This window comes from Halichoerus grypus, chromosome 9 (genome assembly GCF_964656455.1).
Source record: "Halichoerus grypus chromosome 9, mHalGry1.hap1.1, whole genome shotgun sequence".
Lineage (NCBI taxonomy): Eukaryota > Metazoa > Chordata > Mammalia > Carnivora > Phocidae > Halichoerus > Halichoerus grypus.
The window spans coordinates 35,166,466-35,187,413 of NC_135720.1; the positions used below are offsets into that span (position 1 = coordinate 35,166,466).

At 35.7% G+C, this 20,948-nt stretch overlaps 1 protein-coding gene across 10 annotated transcripts in view; it reads left to right on the plus strand.

Annotated features, from left to right (window-relative positions):
• PTPRK (protein tyrosine phosphatase receptor type K) overlaps positions 1-20,948 on the plus strand; it is a 550,719-nt gene that overhangs the window by 321,024 nt on the left and 208,747 nt on the right. For all 10 annotated transcript variants that reach the window (XM_078054760.1, XM_078054756.1, XM_036105511.2 and 7 more), the window contains exon 7: positions 16,035-16,328. In XM_078054760.1, coding sequence (XP_077910886.1) covers positions 16,035-16,328 — 294 coding nt within the window. The remainder of the gene's footprint in view (positions 1-16,034; positions 16,329-20,948) is intronic.

A 20,948-nucleotide genomic window follows, 5' to 3' on the forward strand; every position in this document is an offset into this window, starting at 1 on the left:
TCATTCATACTGTTGCATGTGGATCTTTTGACAATCGTTGCAACATATTGTATCTGGTGACTATACCACAATTTATTCATTGTGCTGATGCTAGGCATGCAGTTTGTTTTCACCTTGAGCTATTTATAAAAATGGTATTTGAATATTCTAGTACATGACTTTTGTGGAACAGATGTACTCGTTTTGAGGGGAGCCTATACCTGGAAGTGAAATTTCCGCATAATAGGGTCGCTAATGTTCGGGTTTAGCAGGTGGTGGCATGCAGAGTTTTTTTTAACAATTTGTTATATTAATATATAGTCCAACTTGAAGAATGAGAATTCTAATTCGCATATCCTCACAACACTACATATTATCCTACCTTCCATTTTTAATTATCTTCTTATGTTCATTCTTTCATTTGTTCATAAATGCATTCATTCAGCAACCGTTGATTGATTGCCTAATATGCCAAGCACTGAAAACAAACTCAAAGACAAATAATGTAGGGCGCCTGGGTGGCTCAGTTGGTTAAGCGACTGCCTTCGGCTCAGGTCATGATCCTGGAGTCCCGGGATCGAGTCCCGCATCGGGCTCCCTGCTCAGCGGGGAGCCTGCTTCTCCCTCTAACCCTCCCCCCTCTCATACTCTATCTCATTCTCTCTCTCAAATAAATAAATAAAATCTTTATAAAAAAAAAAAGACAATGCAGAATTCTTACCTTCTAGGTGCTTGGTAACTAAAGAGAGAAAGAAAAAAGAATACATAAATAAACCTCAAGAAAAGTTGCTGGCATCATGGCTTAAGGAATGCAGGCTTGACCTTTTCCTCACCACATAATTGGCATTTGAATTTATAAAGAGAATTTAAATTTACAATCAGTAAAGTATCTATTTAATATGATGTTCATTTGTATATTAAAATTAACTTTTGAAACAATATTAAAAATACCCAGGCCTGGGCGCCTGAGTGGCTCAGTTAGTTAAGCATTGGACTTTTTTTTTTTTTTTTTAAGATTTTATTTATTTGACAGAGAGAGAGACAGTGAGAGAGGGAACACAAGCAGAGGGAGTGGGAGAGGGAGAAACAGGCCTCCCGTGGAACGGGGAGCCTGATGTGGGGCTCAATCCCAGGACCCTGGGAGCATGACCCGAGCCGAAGGCAGACGCTTAACCGACTGAGCCACCCAGGCGCCCCAGCATTGGACTTTTGATTTCAGCTCAGGTCATGATCTCAGGGTTGTGAGATCAAGCCCCGCATTGGGCTCGCATTGAACGTGGAGCCTATTTAAGATTCTCTGCAAGATGCCTCAGTCGGTTGAGTGTCCCACTCTTGATTTCTGCTGCGCTCATGATCTCGGGGTCATGGGATCGAGCCCTGGCGCTCCATGCTCAGTGCAGAGTCTGTTTAAGATCCTCTCCCTCTGCCCCCCCAAATAAATAAATAAAATAAATCTTAAAAAAAAAAAAGATTATCTCTCCCTCTGTCCCCACTCCCCCCCACCCCCCACCGCCCTGCTTGTGCTCTCTTTCTCTCTCTTTAAAGAAATAATCCAGGCCCAAATTAGAGCTTTTACATTTAAAACACATCATTATGCCTTATAGGAGTAATATATCTGGTATACCTCTATGATTAATTTCTAAACTAATCTCCTTAAACTTTGCCCAATGTCAAACTCTTAATTTAAAACTTGAATGTAGACAAAACATGTATATTTGAAAATAAAAGTATATGGTGTCGGAACAAGAAATGGTGCCCTTCAGGTACAATAGGGAGATCTCTCAGTTATCAACTTCAATACATGTGTCATTTTATGAAAATTTATGTGAAAGAAGCGTACTTTTTTCTCCTCTTTATAATACTTAAAATAGATTTCCTTACCCAATTCTTAGTTGTCTTTAATCCACTGTTGAAAGTAATGTTTACAAGATTCTTCAGTGTCCATGAAAATGCACATTTTACGCATTATTTTCTCCCCTAGCAAATTTTCAGTTATCTGGCTAATGTTGCAGAAGGATGGAAAATTTGAACTTCACAGAAAGAATATATGAACAGTCTAGGTCAGTAGCCATTTCATGTCCTTATTTTTAAAAGGCATGATATTTAGTCAAAGTAGAATAGTGAAGTTTCTTGCCATTTAGTAGCAGTAGCTGCGAAAGAAGAGCCCAGCCCCTTCGCTGTATAATTGTGTTACTGATGGTCTTGACACACTTTATTTTACTATTCTGGAAAGTTTCTCTTTCTGTGCACTGATGGTTCACAACTTGGGCTGACTTCCAATATTTTATGTTTTATATAGTATAATTTATTTTGATATTCTGAATACCCAGATACCCCATTATGGCGTGGAAATAGGGGTGGTCGAAAGGAATGAAAATCAAAGATCTCTTTCTGGTTGAGCTGTCACACCAGTGTAAGATGTCCTTTGGCTGGTAACCATTTACATGGTTAAATATCTTTAAAGTGTCACCATCTTGTTACTTTATCAGAGAGGTCTATAATTATTCTTGTCTACCTATTTCCATTTGATGATAAAACTAGGTGTGGTGGTTTTATTTTTGATGGCACTCTAACTATTGGAGACAGGTATTTTGCCCCCTAAAGGAAGGCTAATAGAACTATATGATTAAAATAGGTATTCAGAAGTCCTTGTAATTATAGTGACCACATTGATGGCTCTATTTTTACAGCATTGCTTTTTTTTTTCTCGTCATTATGCCTGTACACTCTCAAGTTACCTGTAGAAACCTGCTTTTCTTAGTTCAGAGACTTGAATAGAAATGCACAGAAATCGGTCCTCTAACCCTGTTCAGATTGCCTGACTCTTACCTGGTGACCATCAGGGAGAGTTGCTCTAGAGTCACTGACTACATCTGCTGAACTCATTTCACATTAAAAGTTCTCTATCCCCTGATTTAATCAAGGACATCTAACACAGTAGGGCACATAATTGTTTTTTGTTTTGTTTTATCTCAAAATTGAGGAAATGCTCTGTAATTGCTAACCTGTATCATTTGTCCTTCGGAATAAATCTATATTGGAAACCTTCACATAACAAAACTGAGTTGCATCTGTTTAAGCTAATGACATAGTTTCTTTGCTATGAAGATCTTTAAAATCTCTGAAGATTTATGCTTTTTGAACAGAAAAGCATCCTAAAATTATGACTGCTCTGCGGTTAGTAGTGCAGATATAAAGCCTATTATCTAGAAACATTATCTATATGACTGAAGTCTTATTCAATTGTTTTTACTATGTCATCACAAATTATTTTTTTTTTTAAAAAATGTTAATGGAGCACTTGTGTACATAGAAGGATATGCCTAGCTAAAAGATGGCCATTCTGTACCCTCCAGAATCATGTAAAAATAATAGGTAAATAATAATTCTCCTGATTAACTTGGGGTAAGTAAAGTCTTGGATTTTACATGCCTGGGAATGAGGATCATTGAATAGTATCTCCTGATTCCATTACTGCGCCAAGTCATTAGTTGCATGGCCATCTGTTGCTGGCTACATATGCATGAAAACTCCATGCATTGTCTTGAATTGACTTGGAATAATTACAAAGTACATATTCATAGTGAACATGTGCTTATTATGTGTTATGTTATAAATAGTCAATGCAACATAATATTTTTTTATTTTTCATTTTTATTTTATTTTATTATGTTATGTTAGTCACCATACAATACATCATTATTTTTTGATGTAGTGATCCATGATTCGTTGTTTTCGTATAACACCCAGTGCTCCATGCAGTACGTGCTCTCCTTAATACCCATCACCAGGCTAACCCATCTCCCCACCCCCCTCCCCTCTAAACCCTCAGTTTGTTTCTCAGAGTCCATAGTCTCTCATGGTTCGTCTCCCCCTCTGATTTTCCCCCCATTTCATTTTTCCCTTCCTTCTTCTAATATCCTCCATGCTATTCCTTATGTTCCATAAATAAGTGAAACCATATGATAATTGACTTTCTCTGCTCGACTTATTTCACTTAGCATAATCTCCTCCAGTCCCATCCATGTTGGTATAAAAGTTGGATATTCATTCTTTCTGATGCCTGAGTAGTATTCCATTGTATATATGGACCACATCTTCTTTATCCATTCATCTGTTGAAGGGCATCTCGGCTCTTTCCACAGTTTAGCTATTGCGGAAATTGCTGCTATGAACATTGGGGTGCATATGGCCCTTCTTTTCACTGCATCTGTGTCTTTGGGGTAAATACCCAGTAGTGCAATTGCTGGGTCATAGGGTAGCTCTATTTTTAATTTTCTGAGGCACCTCCACACTGTTTTCCAAAGTGGCTGTACCAACTTGCATTCCCACCAACAGTGTAAGAGGGTTCCCCTTTCTCCACAACCTCTCCAACATTTGTTGTTTCTTGCCTTGTCAATTTTTGCCATTCTAACTGGTATAAGGTGGTATCTCAATGTGGCTTTGATTTGAATTTCCCTGATGGCTAATGATGAACATTTTTTCATGTGTCTGTTAGCCATTTGTATGTCTTCTTTGGAGAAGTGTCTTTTCATGTCTTCTGCACATTTTTTGACTTGATTATTTGTTTTTTGGCTGTTGAGCTTGAGAAGTTCTTTATAGATCTTGGATACCAGCCCTTTATCTGTAGTGTCATTTGCAAATATCTTCTCCCATTCTGTGGGTTGCCTCTTTGTTTTGTTGATTGTTTCCTTTGCTGTGCAGAAGCTTTTTATCTTGATGAAGTCCCAAAGGTTCATTTTTGCTTTTGTTTCACTAGCCTTTGGAGATGTATCTTGAAAGAAGTTGCTCTGGCCAGTGTTGAAGAAGTCACTGCCTGTGTTCTCCTCCAGGATTTTGATGGATTCCTGTCTCACATTGAGGTCTTTCACCATTTTGAGTTTATTTTTGTGTATGGTGTTAGAGAATGGTCGAGTTTCATTCTTCTGCATGTAGCTGTCCAATTTTCCCAGCACCATTTATTGAAGAGACTCTCTTTTTTCCATTGCATATTTTTTCCTGCTTTGTCGAAGATTATTTGACCATAGAGTTGAGGGTCCATATCTGGATTCTCTATTCTGTTCCATTGGTCTATATGTCTGTTTTTGTGCCAGTACCATGCTGTCTTGGTGATCACTGCTTTGTAATGTAGCTTGAAATAGGGCAACGTGATGCCCCCAGCTTTTTTTCTTTTTTCAACATTTCCTTGGCGATTTGGGGTCTTTTCCGATTCCATACAAATTTTAGGATTGTTTGTTCCAGCACTTTGAAAAATGTCATTGAAATTTTGATCAGGATGGCATTGAAGGTATAGATTGCTCTGGGTAGCATAAACATTTTAACAATGTTTATTCTTCCGATCCATGAGCATGGAGTGTTTTTCTGTCTTTTTGTGTCTTCTTCAATTTCTTTCATTATACTTTATGGGGAAAACCCACAAGATTCCACCCGCAAAGTACTAGCAATTCAGTAATGTGGCAGGATACAAAATCAATGCACAGAAATCAGTTGCTTTCTTACACACTAACAATGCAACTGTAGAAAGAGAAATTAGAGAAATGATTCCATTTACAATAGCACCAAAAACCATAAGATACCTCAGAATAAACCTAACCAAAGAGGTATACTCTAGGAACTACGCAACATAATATTTAGACCCAGGGATCAAGTTGGCAAACGTAGATTGTGTTTGGTTACAATTAGATGTTGGAAAATTCTTCTAATTGCATAGTGTTAAAGTACCTTAAAATTTGAAATTTAGGCTCATGAGATTTTTCCATGTTTTTATATTCTAACTGTGGAAGAGTCAGGATATTTTTATTTTTATTTCTTTATTTTTTAAAGATTTTATTTATTTGAGAGAGAGAGCACAGCAGGGGGAGCAGCAGAGGGAGAGGAAAAAGCAGGCTCCCCGCTGAGCCGGGAGCCAGTCACAGGGCTCCATCCCAGGACCCCAGGATCATGACCTGAGCCAAAGGCAGATGCTTAACTGACTGAGCTACCCAGGCACCCCAGGATATTTTTAAATAGTACTTTTTTCAATTACATTAAACAGATTATATATACATGTACATATACATGTATACATGTGTGTACATTTGTGTGTAGATAGACTGAAGTATCATAATCTCATTATAGAGATTATGCAATGGAGTTTTTTTCTTTAATTGCTACCTCTTGGTTTACTGGAGTCAGCCATTGTATCTTAGTTCATATTAATGTAAAATGAATATAAATGGTAATACTCTAAATCCTTTGGCCTATAACCTAGAATGGTATAATAGCTTCTATAACCTAGGCATATTTACCCTGTTATTGTCATTGACAAATGCAGTTGCCTCCTTTCTCTTAAAAATGTGTGTGTGTCTATATATACATATATATATATATACATATGTATATATATATATGTATATATAGACATAATTCTCCTACCTCATAAAGGTGACTAATGAGATGGTGATATGATTACTATGTCATTTATGGCCCTAGACTTGAGGGAACCAGAGTTGAAGGCTTTTCCAGTTTTACTACTTACCTGATTATTATTCTTGGAATCAACTAGATGTTCTTTCCTCTAAATGCATGAACAGTTCTAGCTCTGATGGAGCTGAAATAAGGGATTCACTGGCCATAAGAGAAATCTGCTGTATTAGCTTCTGACTCAATCAAAGGGATCCATAATTTTTATCATAACATATGTGGTTTGCTGCCATATGGATTGTGGGACTGAAGGGGGCTTTTGTAAAGTTGTTCAATTACTGCAATAATTCGTAATTCTGAACCAATTAATTGCATAGATATTAATGAGGCAGAGTCTAGATTTTGGACAGAATGAGAGAAAAATTCATAGTCAGCTCACAGTTATATTATATGGGTTAAAAAGCAAATAAACTTCACTTTTCAAAATTCCTTCACCTTTTCGTATCCCCTAAACATGAACTTAACCTTATTTTTACTTTCTGCTGGCAGATCTAAAATAGTGTGCAGCTGCTGCGCCTTTTTATTTCAAGCAGGTAATAAAGTTATTGCAGCAGTGTTTTCAAATCAAGATGAATAAAATGCCATGGTAGTGCATAGGAGATAAAATTCAGTATGCAAAATTTGTGGTTTCGTTGCTGAAATGATTCTTCTTATTCCAGCACTTTAGGCAGCAGGAAAGAGCCATGTCATTGAGATTAAATACTGTAATTCTACAGATCTTGCGGTTTTAAAAAAAATGAATACATATCACACAGGGATTGAAAGACAAAATGGCTGTTTAATATGAGGAGTTCTACCCTGAATTAAATTCTGTTCAAGAAACTCAAGTTCTTGGTGTATTCTGATATTAGTGCAGTTGTATATTTTGATAACATTTCTAAGCAATATTGTATATTCAGATTTTAAAATATATAAGTACCTTTTCTTCACATGAAAAATCCTTTTAAAAATATATTGATCTGATTTGACTAAAAGGCTAAGAATTATTATATATCTGTAGCTAAGCCCTTTATTTATTTATTTTTTTGCAAGCTGGATAAATCATTTGGTGCCACTTGGTTACTAAGCAATTGCTTAGAAAATGTTCTTTTGTTCCAGTCAACTAACTCCTTTAATTAAATAGTAACATTTTGTAGGTGCTGTGTATCAATGTCAGGGCGGTCCGCTACCCACATGGTTCAGAGCTCAAGGTGGTAAATCTTACATTTGGAGGACTTAGTTTCATCATCTGAAAACAAATTAAACAAATTAATAAACAAATATACAAAGTTTTACTCCTGCCATCTCTAAATGATGACTCTCACACTGAAGTTGTAGTCTGTACTTTCTTGTATGGAATAGATAGAATTTGTATAGATTGTTTTTTCTTATAGTGGCATGGACCACTTATTTTTTTTCAAGGTGTTATTGAGCCAGCCATTCATTCTCTAATGATATTTTCGAACTTAGTTAGACACTTGTAAATACTGAGAATGTAATGATGAGAACGTTTTATGAGCACATTACAAATTTTATTGGAAAGCAGAGATAAAAGAAAAAGTACAACCACTCATGGTCTCAAAGTTCCCCAATCACTACTAGTAGCTTTTTGGTGTATTTCCTTCTGGTGGTGATGGTTGGTGGTTTTCATTTTTTCTACCCTAGGGATATCCTTTTTAAAATGCAATCTCTAATAGACTTAAATATTTAAATATCCCCTGACAGGTGTTATATAAATTTAACAACTTGAGTTCTTGAAGTTTGTGTGAAATTCTATTGAACAGATAGATATGCCATAATTTGTGTCTCTATTTTCCTATTGTTGAATATTTTGACGGTTTACTTTTTTGCTCTTCCAAACAAAGATTTAAATTTTCCCCTTACATTAAATTCCCAGAAGTGGGATTACTTTACTTTTTAAACACATCTTTATTTTGTGATATTATATTGGTAGATTGTTTTCCAAAAACATTGTCAGTTCACTTGCCTGTAAGCAAGCTGTATTGTGAAATGCCATTTAGCTATGCCTCATTAACCATGGTCAAGCCTGTGTGGATACATGATCACCTGTTCAGGGTTTGCAACCTCTTCTTCAAGTTTTTGCTCCATTGCCCTTTTGAGAAATGGATAAGTAAGTGATATAATTTTAGGTAAGGTTAAGCCACAGATTGCTGAGGTTATTTTTAACATTGTCGTGGTGTTTCTCCAGTGGAGGCTATTGGAGTTTTGGACTGGAGAATTCTTCATTTTGTGGGACCGTCCTGTGCATTTCATAATCTAAGTTATCTTTTCTCAGCCCACTCAAAGCCATTAGCACTCCTCAGTCATTTGAGCAACTGCCTTTAAGGAAGAGCCGCTGGGAGGGAATGAAGAAACTCCTGTTTAGCTCTACATAGTTATTCATGTTAAAAAATACATAGCACAGGGACACCTGGGTGGCACAGTCAGTTGGGTGACTGACTCTTGGTTTCAGCTCAGGTCGTGGGGCTTCACACTCAGTGCGGAATCTATTTGAGTTTCTCTCTCTCCCTCTGCCCCTCCCCACCGTGCTCTCTCTCTCTCTCTCCCTCCCCCTAAAATAAATAATAAATCTTTTTAAAAATACGTAGTATAAACAAACCTATATATCACTAAATGAGAGCTTTGCTATTCAATCAAAATTTTTTTCTCATTTGAAGTATTTCTACATGCTTAACAGAAGTCATGTGTATTTATTTCATGGTTCTCAGAAGTTTTCTTGTATGTGAAATATTCTGAGTGTGGACAGTGGGTCACAGTGCACACTCTTTCCATAGTCTACTCTAAGTATATGCTAACACTTATCTAATTTTCAGGGAGATGATAATAGATGACTGTAGCTCCTTCTGATTGATACTTGGTCTAGGTGCTGGCATAGGAACCTCAGGTTTAACAACATCCAAACTGTGTGATGTCTTAGTATTAACTTTATTTGATGAGGTCAAGCTTCGGAGCCACCTGAATGATATGACTTGGAAAAAGTATCCATCAACTGGATTGTTGGCTTTAAAAAAGGACTTACCATATTAAATTTTAAGATCATTTTGCTTAAAAAAAACTATCAATGCACAAATTCTAAACATAATTGAAATAGTAATTTATCTGAAAGATAATTTATAGAATTTACTAATTGCATCATTGATATGAGCAAAAGAATATGAGATAATAGCCAGAAGAGTGAATGGAGAGATATTTGGCTCCTTAAGAAATTTATTAGGACTGGAAATCTGAAGTATCAGAGAAGTCAGAGTGAAATCATTAAAGAACTATTACTTTTCTCATAAGTATATCTGCAATGCAGTTCATAAAATGTAGGTCTGGGAGAAACCTTGTTCCATGAATCTGAAAATTTTCAGATGTGTACTTCATGTTTCAACATCTAAGGAAAAATTAAACAAATTATGTTGTCATACATATGATATTAAATGCCCAAAGAAAGTGCTTCTAATTATCCATACCTTGCTTTCCATTTCTTATGGCAAGAAAGGTCATCTTCTTATTCATCAGTGTTACTATTTCAAGTTTCTTGAAGCACTCAAGTACCATTAAATTACGCTGTTATCCTTTTGGGGTATAATTTGAAATGATTTAAAATTATGATGGGTAGCTGATAAATAAATGCTTGAATTATTTGGTGCACTGATGTCATTCTTTCTGCTCACAGTCTCTACTGTCTGTCCCCCTTTACTTCAGCATTTTAATAGGTGAGAGGAAGAAAATTAAACAACATGAAACATGAACTACTGAATTTTCTTTTTTAACTGGAACTGGATCAGAATTTTGAAGAGGGGAATGATAAAGAAATAGAATAACATTGATTTTGAAGTGATCCATTCATTTAAGAAAATGAGTGATAGTAAATAAAATATCTATCTCCAAGGCAAACAGTCTAATATTGATTTTTACAGGAATTTAGATATGGTAAGGGAACATTCACTCCGGTAGCCATTAGAAGTAATAATGTTCATCTTTATTTTTTTTACTTAAAAATATAAATAGTGAAAAAAGACAGTGTAGATAAATTATTTGCTCCTTATAATTTCCATTGCTTGGAACTATTAGACTTTTCTAGGAGAAGTATTTTCTGTTAGACTTTTAGACTCTCCTAGGAGAAGTATTTTCCACTCACGGGCTTCTAAACAACTGGAGAAAAGATAGAGCTGAGATATTGCCCAGGAAGAAGGATAAGATCATAGTATGTGTCTGTGGTGAACTGAGAAATGGCCCCAAAGATCACAAGTCCTCATCCTTGGAACCCATGACTGTTGCCTTATCCAGAAAAATGGTCTTTGAGGATGTGATTAAGTTGGGGGTCTTGATACGGGATCTTGGGTTATTGGTGTGGACCCTGAGTGCAGTCACAGGTGGCCTTAAGTTAGGAGGTCGAGGGAGATTTGACAACAGGGAGAAGAGAAGGCAGTGTGAGCCATGAGATCGGAGTGATGTGGCCACAAGCCAAGGAAAGAATACCCACAGCCAGCAGATGTTGGAAAAGGAAAGGAACTCATTCTTCCCTAGTCACTTGGAGGAAGTATGGCCTGGTGCCACCTTGATTTTGACCCAGTGACACTGATTTTGAATGTCTGGCCTCCAGAACCATGAGAGAGTAAATTTCTGTTGTTTTAAGCCATCCAGGTAGTGACAATTTGTTACAGTGGCCATAAGGGACAAGTGCAGTTCCATTGCCTGCTTTCATGGTGAGAGTGCTAATCTTGAGAAACTTTTAGTCAAGGCTTCTTTGACAAGTAAATAAAACAGTTTGGAAGGCAATAGGACTGAGAGGCATTTGATTTATTTATTTGGAAAGATGAATGTAGAAGTGCCATTTGCCTTGATGTTTACTTCGTTAACTGACTTTTTTCTGGCTTTGTGGCTTCTAGTTCTGATTTTGCATTTTATTAATTAGCCAAATGTTAATAAATGACACATGTTTGTAAAAAGTGTTGTAATAGGAATAATTAGGTGAGGATATAGTTTCATAATGACTTACCTTGATTTCAAGGCACTTTCTGAAATTTTCTGAACTAAAATAAATAAAGGAATTTGAATGTACAATTATGATTGTATAATAGGTTTTAGATCTAGAATAATGAATGTAAGTCATTAATTGAAAGTTAATTGGTAACATTGGCAAAGTTTATCCTGTATTTTGGGGATTGCATGCTTCAGCTGATACCTAGTGTACAATTGGGATTTATTCGCACCATACCTCTGGGTCTGATAGTGTATTAAGTTATGAAGAATATTAATATTGCTGCAGAACAATTACTTGTTCATTTGCTAGCTGATTAAAATTCATGCATAATTTATTGAAATGAATAGAGATTTTATAAATAAGCCTCCTTGTTCTCAAGGGCCTAAAAACAAAATACATATGCTAATATGAGGCTACTCTTTACTTCCAACATAAAAAAAATTAATATGTAGTGGTATATTAGTGTCATTAATGCTAGATTTCACTTCTAGTCATGCTGTTAATCAAGGTATATGCTTCTAAGTCTCTCTGAACATTGTCACAGTTCCAAATTTGAGCTACTGCTTTGATGACCGGACTACCCCTTTTGTTTGTTTGACCATAGCAAGTGAGATGTAAAAGTGATCAGGGTGAATTATTACCCTTCTTTAGGCTAAGCATCTGATTATATCAAAGTCATTTCTTCATGTACACAAAACACTGGTGATGAATATTAATTTTTGGTTTTAAAATTTATATGCTCTCTGGAAGAACAAGGCAAAATAACAGCCAATATGGGGCTTGTTGTCACATTAGGAATGTAAAGTCTTTAACAATTCTTGAAATAATGCCTGGTTCACCAATGAAGAAATTGTAATGTCAAGAAGTTAAATAACACGTTCACATTTACCCAGCTATTCATGTGTGCATTTTGTGAACCTAGAATCTCCTGACTTCAAATTTCATTTTCTTTTACATGTCATTTCCTTAAAGATAGAAATGACAGAAGGAATATTATGCTTTACTTTTTCACTTGTTTCTAATAATATGTTTTGTTGTCGCTTTTTTCCCTCTCGTTTCTCTCCCTTCTGCTCTCCTCCTCTGTTTGCTTCTTATTTTCCACAGCACTGATGTACAGAATTTGGGTGGATGAGATTTATTATTCAATATACAGTTATTAGGTCAGGTTTCAGAATACTCGTAAATTTTTTGATTAACCAAGTTTTGTTATTCATAATTCATTTGACAAATCACTCCAACATGTTAAATATGAGACCTCTTCAGGTTGTCGTTTCGCTGTGATGTATGTGAGGCATTGCGGCTTTGGGTTAGAACCCTAGTAAGCTGTGGATTTAGCTTCATTTACTACTTAAATTAGTCAATATATGAGCCATCTGGAATGAAAACAAACATTGCACATATGAAGCAACTCAGTTTATTTGCAAAGTACAGACTGCTTCTTAAAATATGTGCAGCATTGAGATAGTCTGGGAAGATATTTGCATTTCTTCCATTATGCTCATTTCTCTATTCAGTTTCATTTTAGTTCAAGGTTTAGAAAATATATCAACTTTCTCTTTCTGTCTACTAAGACTTTTGTAAACTTGAAATATACAAGTCATTAGTTTAGTGGGTAAAATTTCATGATATGAAATGTCGAGCTTTGTCTTTCTTTAGCAGATAAATGAAAATTCCAAGCTATTTTGGTTTTATTTAAACTTCTTATTTTGTGAGTAGCTTCTCAGTTGAAGTCCGTTGTGAAACTTGGAAGAGTTCGCCCTCTACACAATTGTGACTCTTATTGTTGAAACGATTCTTAAATCATAAAGAACAGATACTGTAAAGTTTGTAAATCAGGTGTTAAGAACTGCTTTTTTCATAGAGATAGAAATAATTCCACATGTAAATTTTATATACTACATACATTATCTTATATAATCTTAGTTTTGTTTTCACTTGAAACATGCGCATCATGAAAGCGCAAGCTCCTATGGTTCTACCGATAAGGAGTTTGAAAGCTGTTGTAATAATGAGCCCTGATTACTGATGGGACTAACTTAACATGCCTCAAATATTTTTGGATAGAAAAAAAAGAAAATCGGTGTTACTCAGTAGGCATATCCACCCATGTTGTGATTTTTTTCAATTTTTTAATTTTTATTTGAGCATAGTTGGCACACGATGCTGCCTCACTGTCAGGCATACAAAGTCGTGATTCCACAAGTCTCTACTGCACTTTATGCTCTGCTCACCCCGAGTGTAGCGACCGTCTCTCACCATCGTATGGTATGGTATCGTATTACAATACCGTTGTATCTGTTCTCTACGTAAGTCTCATTTTAAAATAATGAACTTGTTGATTTATTGTTGCTATGTCTCCCTTCCCATCTTATATGAATAACCAATGTATAGAACGGACTAACAATTAGTAGTTTACTCAGTAAATATGTGTCATGAATTTTGGAGGAACATTATGGAAAGTGACTTTAGTATGGTTAGAGATCTAGGCCAGCTAGTCTTATTCCTTATGTTAGGGATGTTTGTAACTCAGGGGTTCATAAAATGGAAACTGTACTTTTTTATACTCTTAGGGTTTAAAAGCAAATCCTGGGCTACAGCTGAAAACCCTTGCTTCATTTAAACCTGTGCCAGAAGGTAAAACCTGTCTATGAGGGGTTTTTTGGTTTTGTTTTGTTTTTGTTATTGTTTTTGTTTTTTGCATTGTATATTATTCCAAGTATGTGTTGCCATTAAAATAGAAAATCCAGTTTGAAAGATATTGGCTGTCTTTTCATAATTTCCTTCTATCTTCATCTTCTCCAGTCCAGCCCTACTGAGGGGAAGGAGGAAGCGATGTGTGGTTGCATTTAATAGCTTTCCTGCAGGGTACCCGGCTGGTTCAGTTGGTGGAGTGTGCGATCTTGATCTTAGGGTTGTGAGTTTGAGCCCCACATTGGGTGTAGAGATTACTTAAAAATAAAATCTTAAAGGGGCACCTGGGTGGCTCAGTCGTTAAACGTCTGCCTTTGGCTCAGGTCATGGTCCCAGGGTCCTGGGATCAAGCCCCGCACTGGGCTCCCTGTCAGCAGGAAGCCTGCTTCTCCCACTCCCCCTGCTTGTGTTCCCTCTCTCGCTGTGTCTCTCTCTGTCAAATAAATATATAAAATCTTTAAAAAAAAAAATCTTAAAAAAATTTCTTTCATATAATTTGCTTTAACTCTTAAAACACACACATTTAAAAATAATTAATCAACTTTATTTCTTAGATTTTAGGTTTATATGAAGATTGAACAGAAAATACAGAAAGTTACTATATTTTACCTTGCCAACAGTTACCCCTATTTTTTTGTTTCAAGTTTTTATTTAAATTCTGGTTAGTTAACATATGGTGTAATACTGGTTTCAGGAGTAGAATTTAGTGACTCATCACTTACATATAACACCTAGTGCTCATCACAAGGGCCCTCCTAATACCTGTCACCCACTAGCCCATCCCCCGCCCACCTCCCCTCCAGCAACCCTGTTTGTTCTCTACAGTTAAGAGTCTCTTATGATTTGCCTCCCTCTCTTTTTTCCCCCTTCCTATATGTTCATTGTTTCTTAAATTCTACATATGAGCACACAAGGCTTTAAAACAATATTTGGGCAGTTACCACTTTATGAAGATTAACACTTTATTTTAAAGTCTTTTGGCTTCCCTGAGAAGTGTTGTTCAAGAGATTCAAAGAAGAATCTGATCACAATGTACTAATTAGAGCATCTTCATGACATAGGATTCCCTGTGGACAGACCACATGGACAGAGCTAGAGCGGTGGAATCCTTCATAAAGTCCAGTATCAAATTCAGCTACATCATTGTTAAATGAAAAATAAATGGGGGGGGGACCCTAATTCATCTTTCATTGTTTCTGTAAGTTCAAACATTACAATAATGTTTGCCAAAGTTTCTTAGTGTACCTTTGACATTTGAATTTAATGTTTGATTCATTGCCTTATCACATGCTACTCCCAAAGGCTAGTGATATGTAATGACTTGTGATTTTACCTCGGTGTGAATTTTAATTTCTTATATTCTGTGGTGGGTGTGTAGAAACAAGTCAGCACTTGGCATCAGCTTCTAAGTTCAGGTTTGCTGTTCCTTCCTCTTTTTCTCATCTGCAGGAACTCCGCAGAAGTGAAAAACAAAGCAAAACCAAAACCACTGCTTTGCTGTATTTCATGAGTGAAATAAGGAGTTATAACAATATTCATTAATTTGGAGATTTGTAGAGGTCTTAGGACCTCGAGAATGTCAAAGATCAACTGTACTCTGTTAGTAGCTAATCAGAGCTATCCATCTTTAAATATTTTCCTTTATTTCCCTTGGTTACTGTGCCTGTACAAGTTTATCTCCTGGAGAGACGTGTTTTTAATAAAAGAAAACTTGTGGTAAAAAGGGTCATGTCCCATCAGTGAAAGTATTGCTTTTTAAAAGTACAGTTTGCAGATCACTCATGTTCTCGTTTTCCTTAAGTATTTATTATGTACTCCTAAGTAAATTATTCATTAAACCTTTCAGCTTTGAGACACATTAATATATTTTTGTATTTTATTTAGTCTTTTGGATTTTTAACTAATTAGGTTGCACCTTCATCTCTCCTAGAACCACCAAGACCCATTGCTCCTCCTCAGCTGCTCGGTGTTGGGCCTACATATTTGCTGATTCAGCTAAATGCCAACTCCATCATTGGTGATGGTCCCATTATTCTGAAAGAAGTGGAGTATCGAATGACATCAGGATCCTGGACAGAAACGCATGCAGTCAATGCTCCAACTTATAAATTATGGCATTTGGACCCAGATACTGAATACGAGATCCGTGTTCTACTTACAAGACCTGGTGAAGGTGGAACGGGGCTCCCAGGACCTCCACTAATTACCAGAACCAAATGTGCAGGTAAGACTGAATGGCAGGCCACTCTGCCTCGTGAAGGGATCGAGCATTAGGCATATAGTGTACATGCACCATTAGATGTTCTAATTATTTTGCACATGATGTAGTCACCCTAAGAATTCCATTGAATTCGGTAAATTGTAGCTTTATGTCATAATTGGACTGATTTAAGAGCAATATGTTTCTCTGTTATTATTCAGTATTATGATGAATTCATAGTATTTTCTCGTGTGGCAATTTTGCTCAGCTTGCTTGTGTTCAGTCCAAAATCTGTGACAGATATCGGTGAAGGTACTATTACCATTGAGAGAGAAAACTTTGGCAATTCCAGCGAATGCTGAATATCTTTCGGCTATGTGGAGATTGTCTCCCTTGGTAGTATTGTTATGGGCAGAGCAGAGGCCATATCTGATAATACAGATTAAAAAGTTACTCTGAACCAGGCCTTGGTGAGGTAACTCTTCTACTCAGAAAACCTGTTGTTGAGGATTAACTCAACAGCCTGACACCCAGCTGTATAGTATACAGGGGCTTGTTAATTGCCCTCCCCGTGCCTGAAACAAAGTGATGAAAATAATAGCATAAGGACGAAACACAAGGAAAGGATGAAAAGCAAAATAAAAAGTAATATATAAATATAAATCCCAGTTCCTAATTATAGTATGTTGTTATAATGGGAGAAATTGTTAGCTATTTATTAAAAGCCACCGTAAAGTTTAATTGTCTCAGTTATTAGAGTGCATTTTTAAGTGTATTGTTTAATTTATTATTGAAAGTAGTTTAATTTTTAGTTGAGTTGGAAGAGCCATTTTTTAACCATCAAGCATTATGTTGAAACACCTGCAGAGTTAGTGCATGGATCTATGCGTCCTGAACATTTAATGATTTAGGTTCGGAAAATTGAAAACTAAGACCGTAGGGATCTGTGAAAATGTAAATGCCTATAAAATGGCTTTTGTTTCTTGAACATGTGTTTGGCGTTTATAGTATTTCTGTTTTTACAATATTCCAGGACTACTCACCAAGAGAACTGATCTAAAATCAAAGCAAAACCCATGAAATTACCTGATAATACTGTCATCTTTAAATATTTTAAATTCCAACTCAATTTTAATATATTAATGTTTACATATAAATTTTTATATGTTTATATTGAAAGATGCTTACTAACAGGGAGTTTAACTGCTCAATTGATTTAGACAACAGAGAGTTTACTATTTGCTGTTTGGTCTTGTACATTGATTCTGTGGTTGATAGGCAGCTTGACCTAGAAGATATTGGTTAAGTCTCCATGGCTCAGCCTAAATCACACAATTTGCTTTTTAAATTTTCTGTGCAGCTCAGTCTTCATTCTAGGTATGTGGCAAATTATTCTGATTATAGTAGGTGACTTTTCTGAGGGGGAAGTAAGTGGACGCCACAACCTCAGCTAGTCAGAGAAATAATTTGAAGAGGAGACATTGTAGAAATTAAGGAAACACTCACTCTGTCTTCCAAAATTAAATACCCCATGTTAACATAAAAAGATGAACAGTGGAGTTCATTTTACTGAGGATATTGTCTACACATGTTTTCTAATAAAACTACCTTTCCTTCTACCTTTAATCTTTATAAGATATATACAAATTAAAATAATGAACAGTAATTTACTATTCCAGTGGTCTTCTTTTTGACTTCTCTCCCCCCAGTAAGTCCCCCTACTTTTTCTTCTAATTCCAGCAAGTTAACATACAGTGCAATATTAGTTTCAGGTGTAGAATTTAGTGATTCATCACTTACATACAACACCCAGTGCTCATCACAAGTGCCCTCCTTCATCCCCATCACCTATTTACACCCATCCTCCCACCCACCTCCCCTCTGCTAACCCTCAGTTTGTTTTCTATAGTTAAGAGTCTGTCTCTTGGTTTGCCTCTCTTTTTTTTCTTCCCCCCATGTTCATTTGTTTTGTTTCTTAAATTCCACATAAGAGTGAAATCATATGGTATCTGTCTTTCTCCAACTGACTTATTTTGCTTAGCAAAATACTCTCTAACTCCATCCACATCATTGCAAATAGCAAGATTTCATTCTTTTTTTTTTTTATGGCTGAGTAATATTCCATTGCATATATACCACATCTTCTTTATCCATTCATCAGTCGATAGACATTTGGGCTCTTTCCGTAATTTGGCTCTTGCTGATAACTTCTTTTTGACTTCTGTGCCCAAACTTCTTTCTTTTAAATATCTCATCTGTTTTCTTATTTTTAAAAGGGTTTCATCAAAGTAGACATTAAAATTTAGCAGTACCACCCAATATATTGTTAATGTGATTTTTGTTTAACCAGGAATTACTTGAAATTGGCCATTGGTGTGTGAGCCAATGGAGACTGCATATATATGAGATTGTGTTTTAAAGCTAGTTAGGCTGTATTAAGTGGATGAAAACAGCATGTTAATGAGCATTGATTTATCCCTATTGAATGCTTATGTTGAGAATGCATATTGACTGCAATAAGTAAAAATATGACTATAAAGTGCTTTGAGGTATTTTATTTTGAGAAAAACCTTATCTATGTGGGAGGGGTTAGAGTAAAAATAACTTACACTCATAGTTGCTTTCAAGTTTATAAATGTCTTGACATTTTGGAATTATAGTGCTCTTTTTTTTTTTCTAATTCTTTATTTGAGAAACATATAATTTGTGGGCCCGGTGGCATAAAATGGTGTCAGGGCTCACTGACACTTATAGTTTTACTTCCAACTGTAGAAAGTTTATTTGTTTTTAAAACTATCTTTCATATGTGTTGAGTCTTTGTCACATATGTTTATTCATTTATAAATGTCCTTAGGATACGTATTTGGTGCATATTTTTATGGCTAAGAAAAGTGCTTAGATTTTTAAATACATTATGGATTTGAGAGAAACTAGTTACTGTTTTATTAGGAATATCTACTAATCTTCCTCTATTATTAGAAAAGGGGGGAAGCTTATGGAAATATATATTGTGTTAATTTTTAAATAATCTCTGAAAAGCAGAAGTTGGAGGTAATTGATAAATATTGTATATCTAAATGCAGGGCAGTATTGATGGTGAAACTATGATGTCCATCTGCTTTCCTTCTTCAAGGTGCATACTCCTTTCTCCAAATTTAAGATCTCCCCGCCTTAACCAGCACCTCCACTGGCCTCAGCCTGGTATCCTGTAACACAAAATAGAACACAACTTATGCTAACTGTGATAGTAGCTGATTTCAGAAGCCTAAAATTTTTTCACAAGCTGGGGAAATGATTCCTTTGAAATCCTAAAAGTAACCTTTGAAAAAGTTCCCATTTCATTCTATTAATTTGTGCACGCTCTGAATACTGGTTCTACATTCCATTTTAATCCAGGCTAGGAGAGTGCCACACTGTAGTTGTAGTGTTAATATCATATGGTTGAATAAATGCTGATTATTATGACATAGCAATATTAATACACCCTGCATGTTGACAATCAGGAAGCCTTAGAAGTAAGTATAAGGACTTCTCAGCTATGTCTTTGTGTCTGATATAAATTTCACATGAATTTCTTGTAAAATAACAAAGGAATGAGGATTATTTTCTGCCTCTTAGAAATTCTTCTTTTGTTTTGGTGCATCACAGAGGAACATTCTCTGACTACTACTGAATACCAAAGAGTGAATTCGTTACTATTTACTATGTTAAATATCCCATTTTAATGTATTTAAGCCATTAAAATTTTATTTCTGGCAGTAGCGAATTTTATTTTCTTGGCAGAAATTTGTCAATAAATAATTTTACAGTAAGTTAGTCAAATGGTTTTATTTGTGTGGATTAATGAGTAAATTTTGTATTTTAAAATAGAAATGTAGATTTTCATGGTGAAGTATTGGTTATTTTTGCTTTATAATCAGCATATGAAGTGACTCTATCATGATACTTTATTTTCACACCTATGAGGTAGATATATTATTTTCCCAATTCTGTAGCTGGTGAATCTAAGACTCAGTCAAAACAAAATGAAACAATGACTTATCTAGTGTCAGACAGCTGGGCAGCTAGGACTCAAAACATATTTTCCTAGTACTTGAAAAGCTTGAATTCTTTTCCCTCTTTCTCCTAGTATGGGTGATCCCTTCCCCCTCCTTCAGAAGAATATGGCATGCCTAAATGAAAGTATAAGAGGTAAAATCTGGGAGGAATGTATATTTTTACAAAATAGTATCTGCATGGCTAACTTATTCCCTGAGAAACATAGTTTAATGCTTGCCACTTCACTTTTATTGGAAGCACAACTGATTACTGTGCTTAACACTCAAATATATGCTGTGTTTTAACTGTCTTAAACAGTTAAAGAGGTGTAAAACATTGTTTTATTTTATCCTTTTTTGAAAATTTCCTGCCTAGTTGCAAAGCTATTTTTTGTTTTGTTTTGTTTTCTTTCTAAAGTACATTTAAATCATTTGGTAAGTGCAATTACCTGCTTCGGGGTCTCTCAAGTTAGGAGAGGTGGTAATTACAGCCTCTGGTGGCCGTGGCCTCCTACGCTTGCATCCCGCTTCTCTGTGCACCTGAGGGGTATGATTATTGCACTGTTAGCTTATAGCCTGACCCATGCTATTGTTCATGAAATGCTTC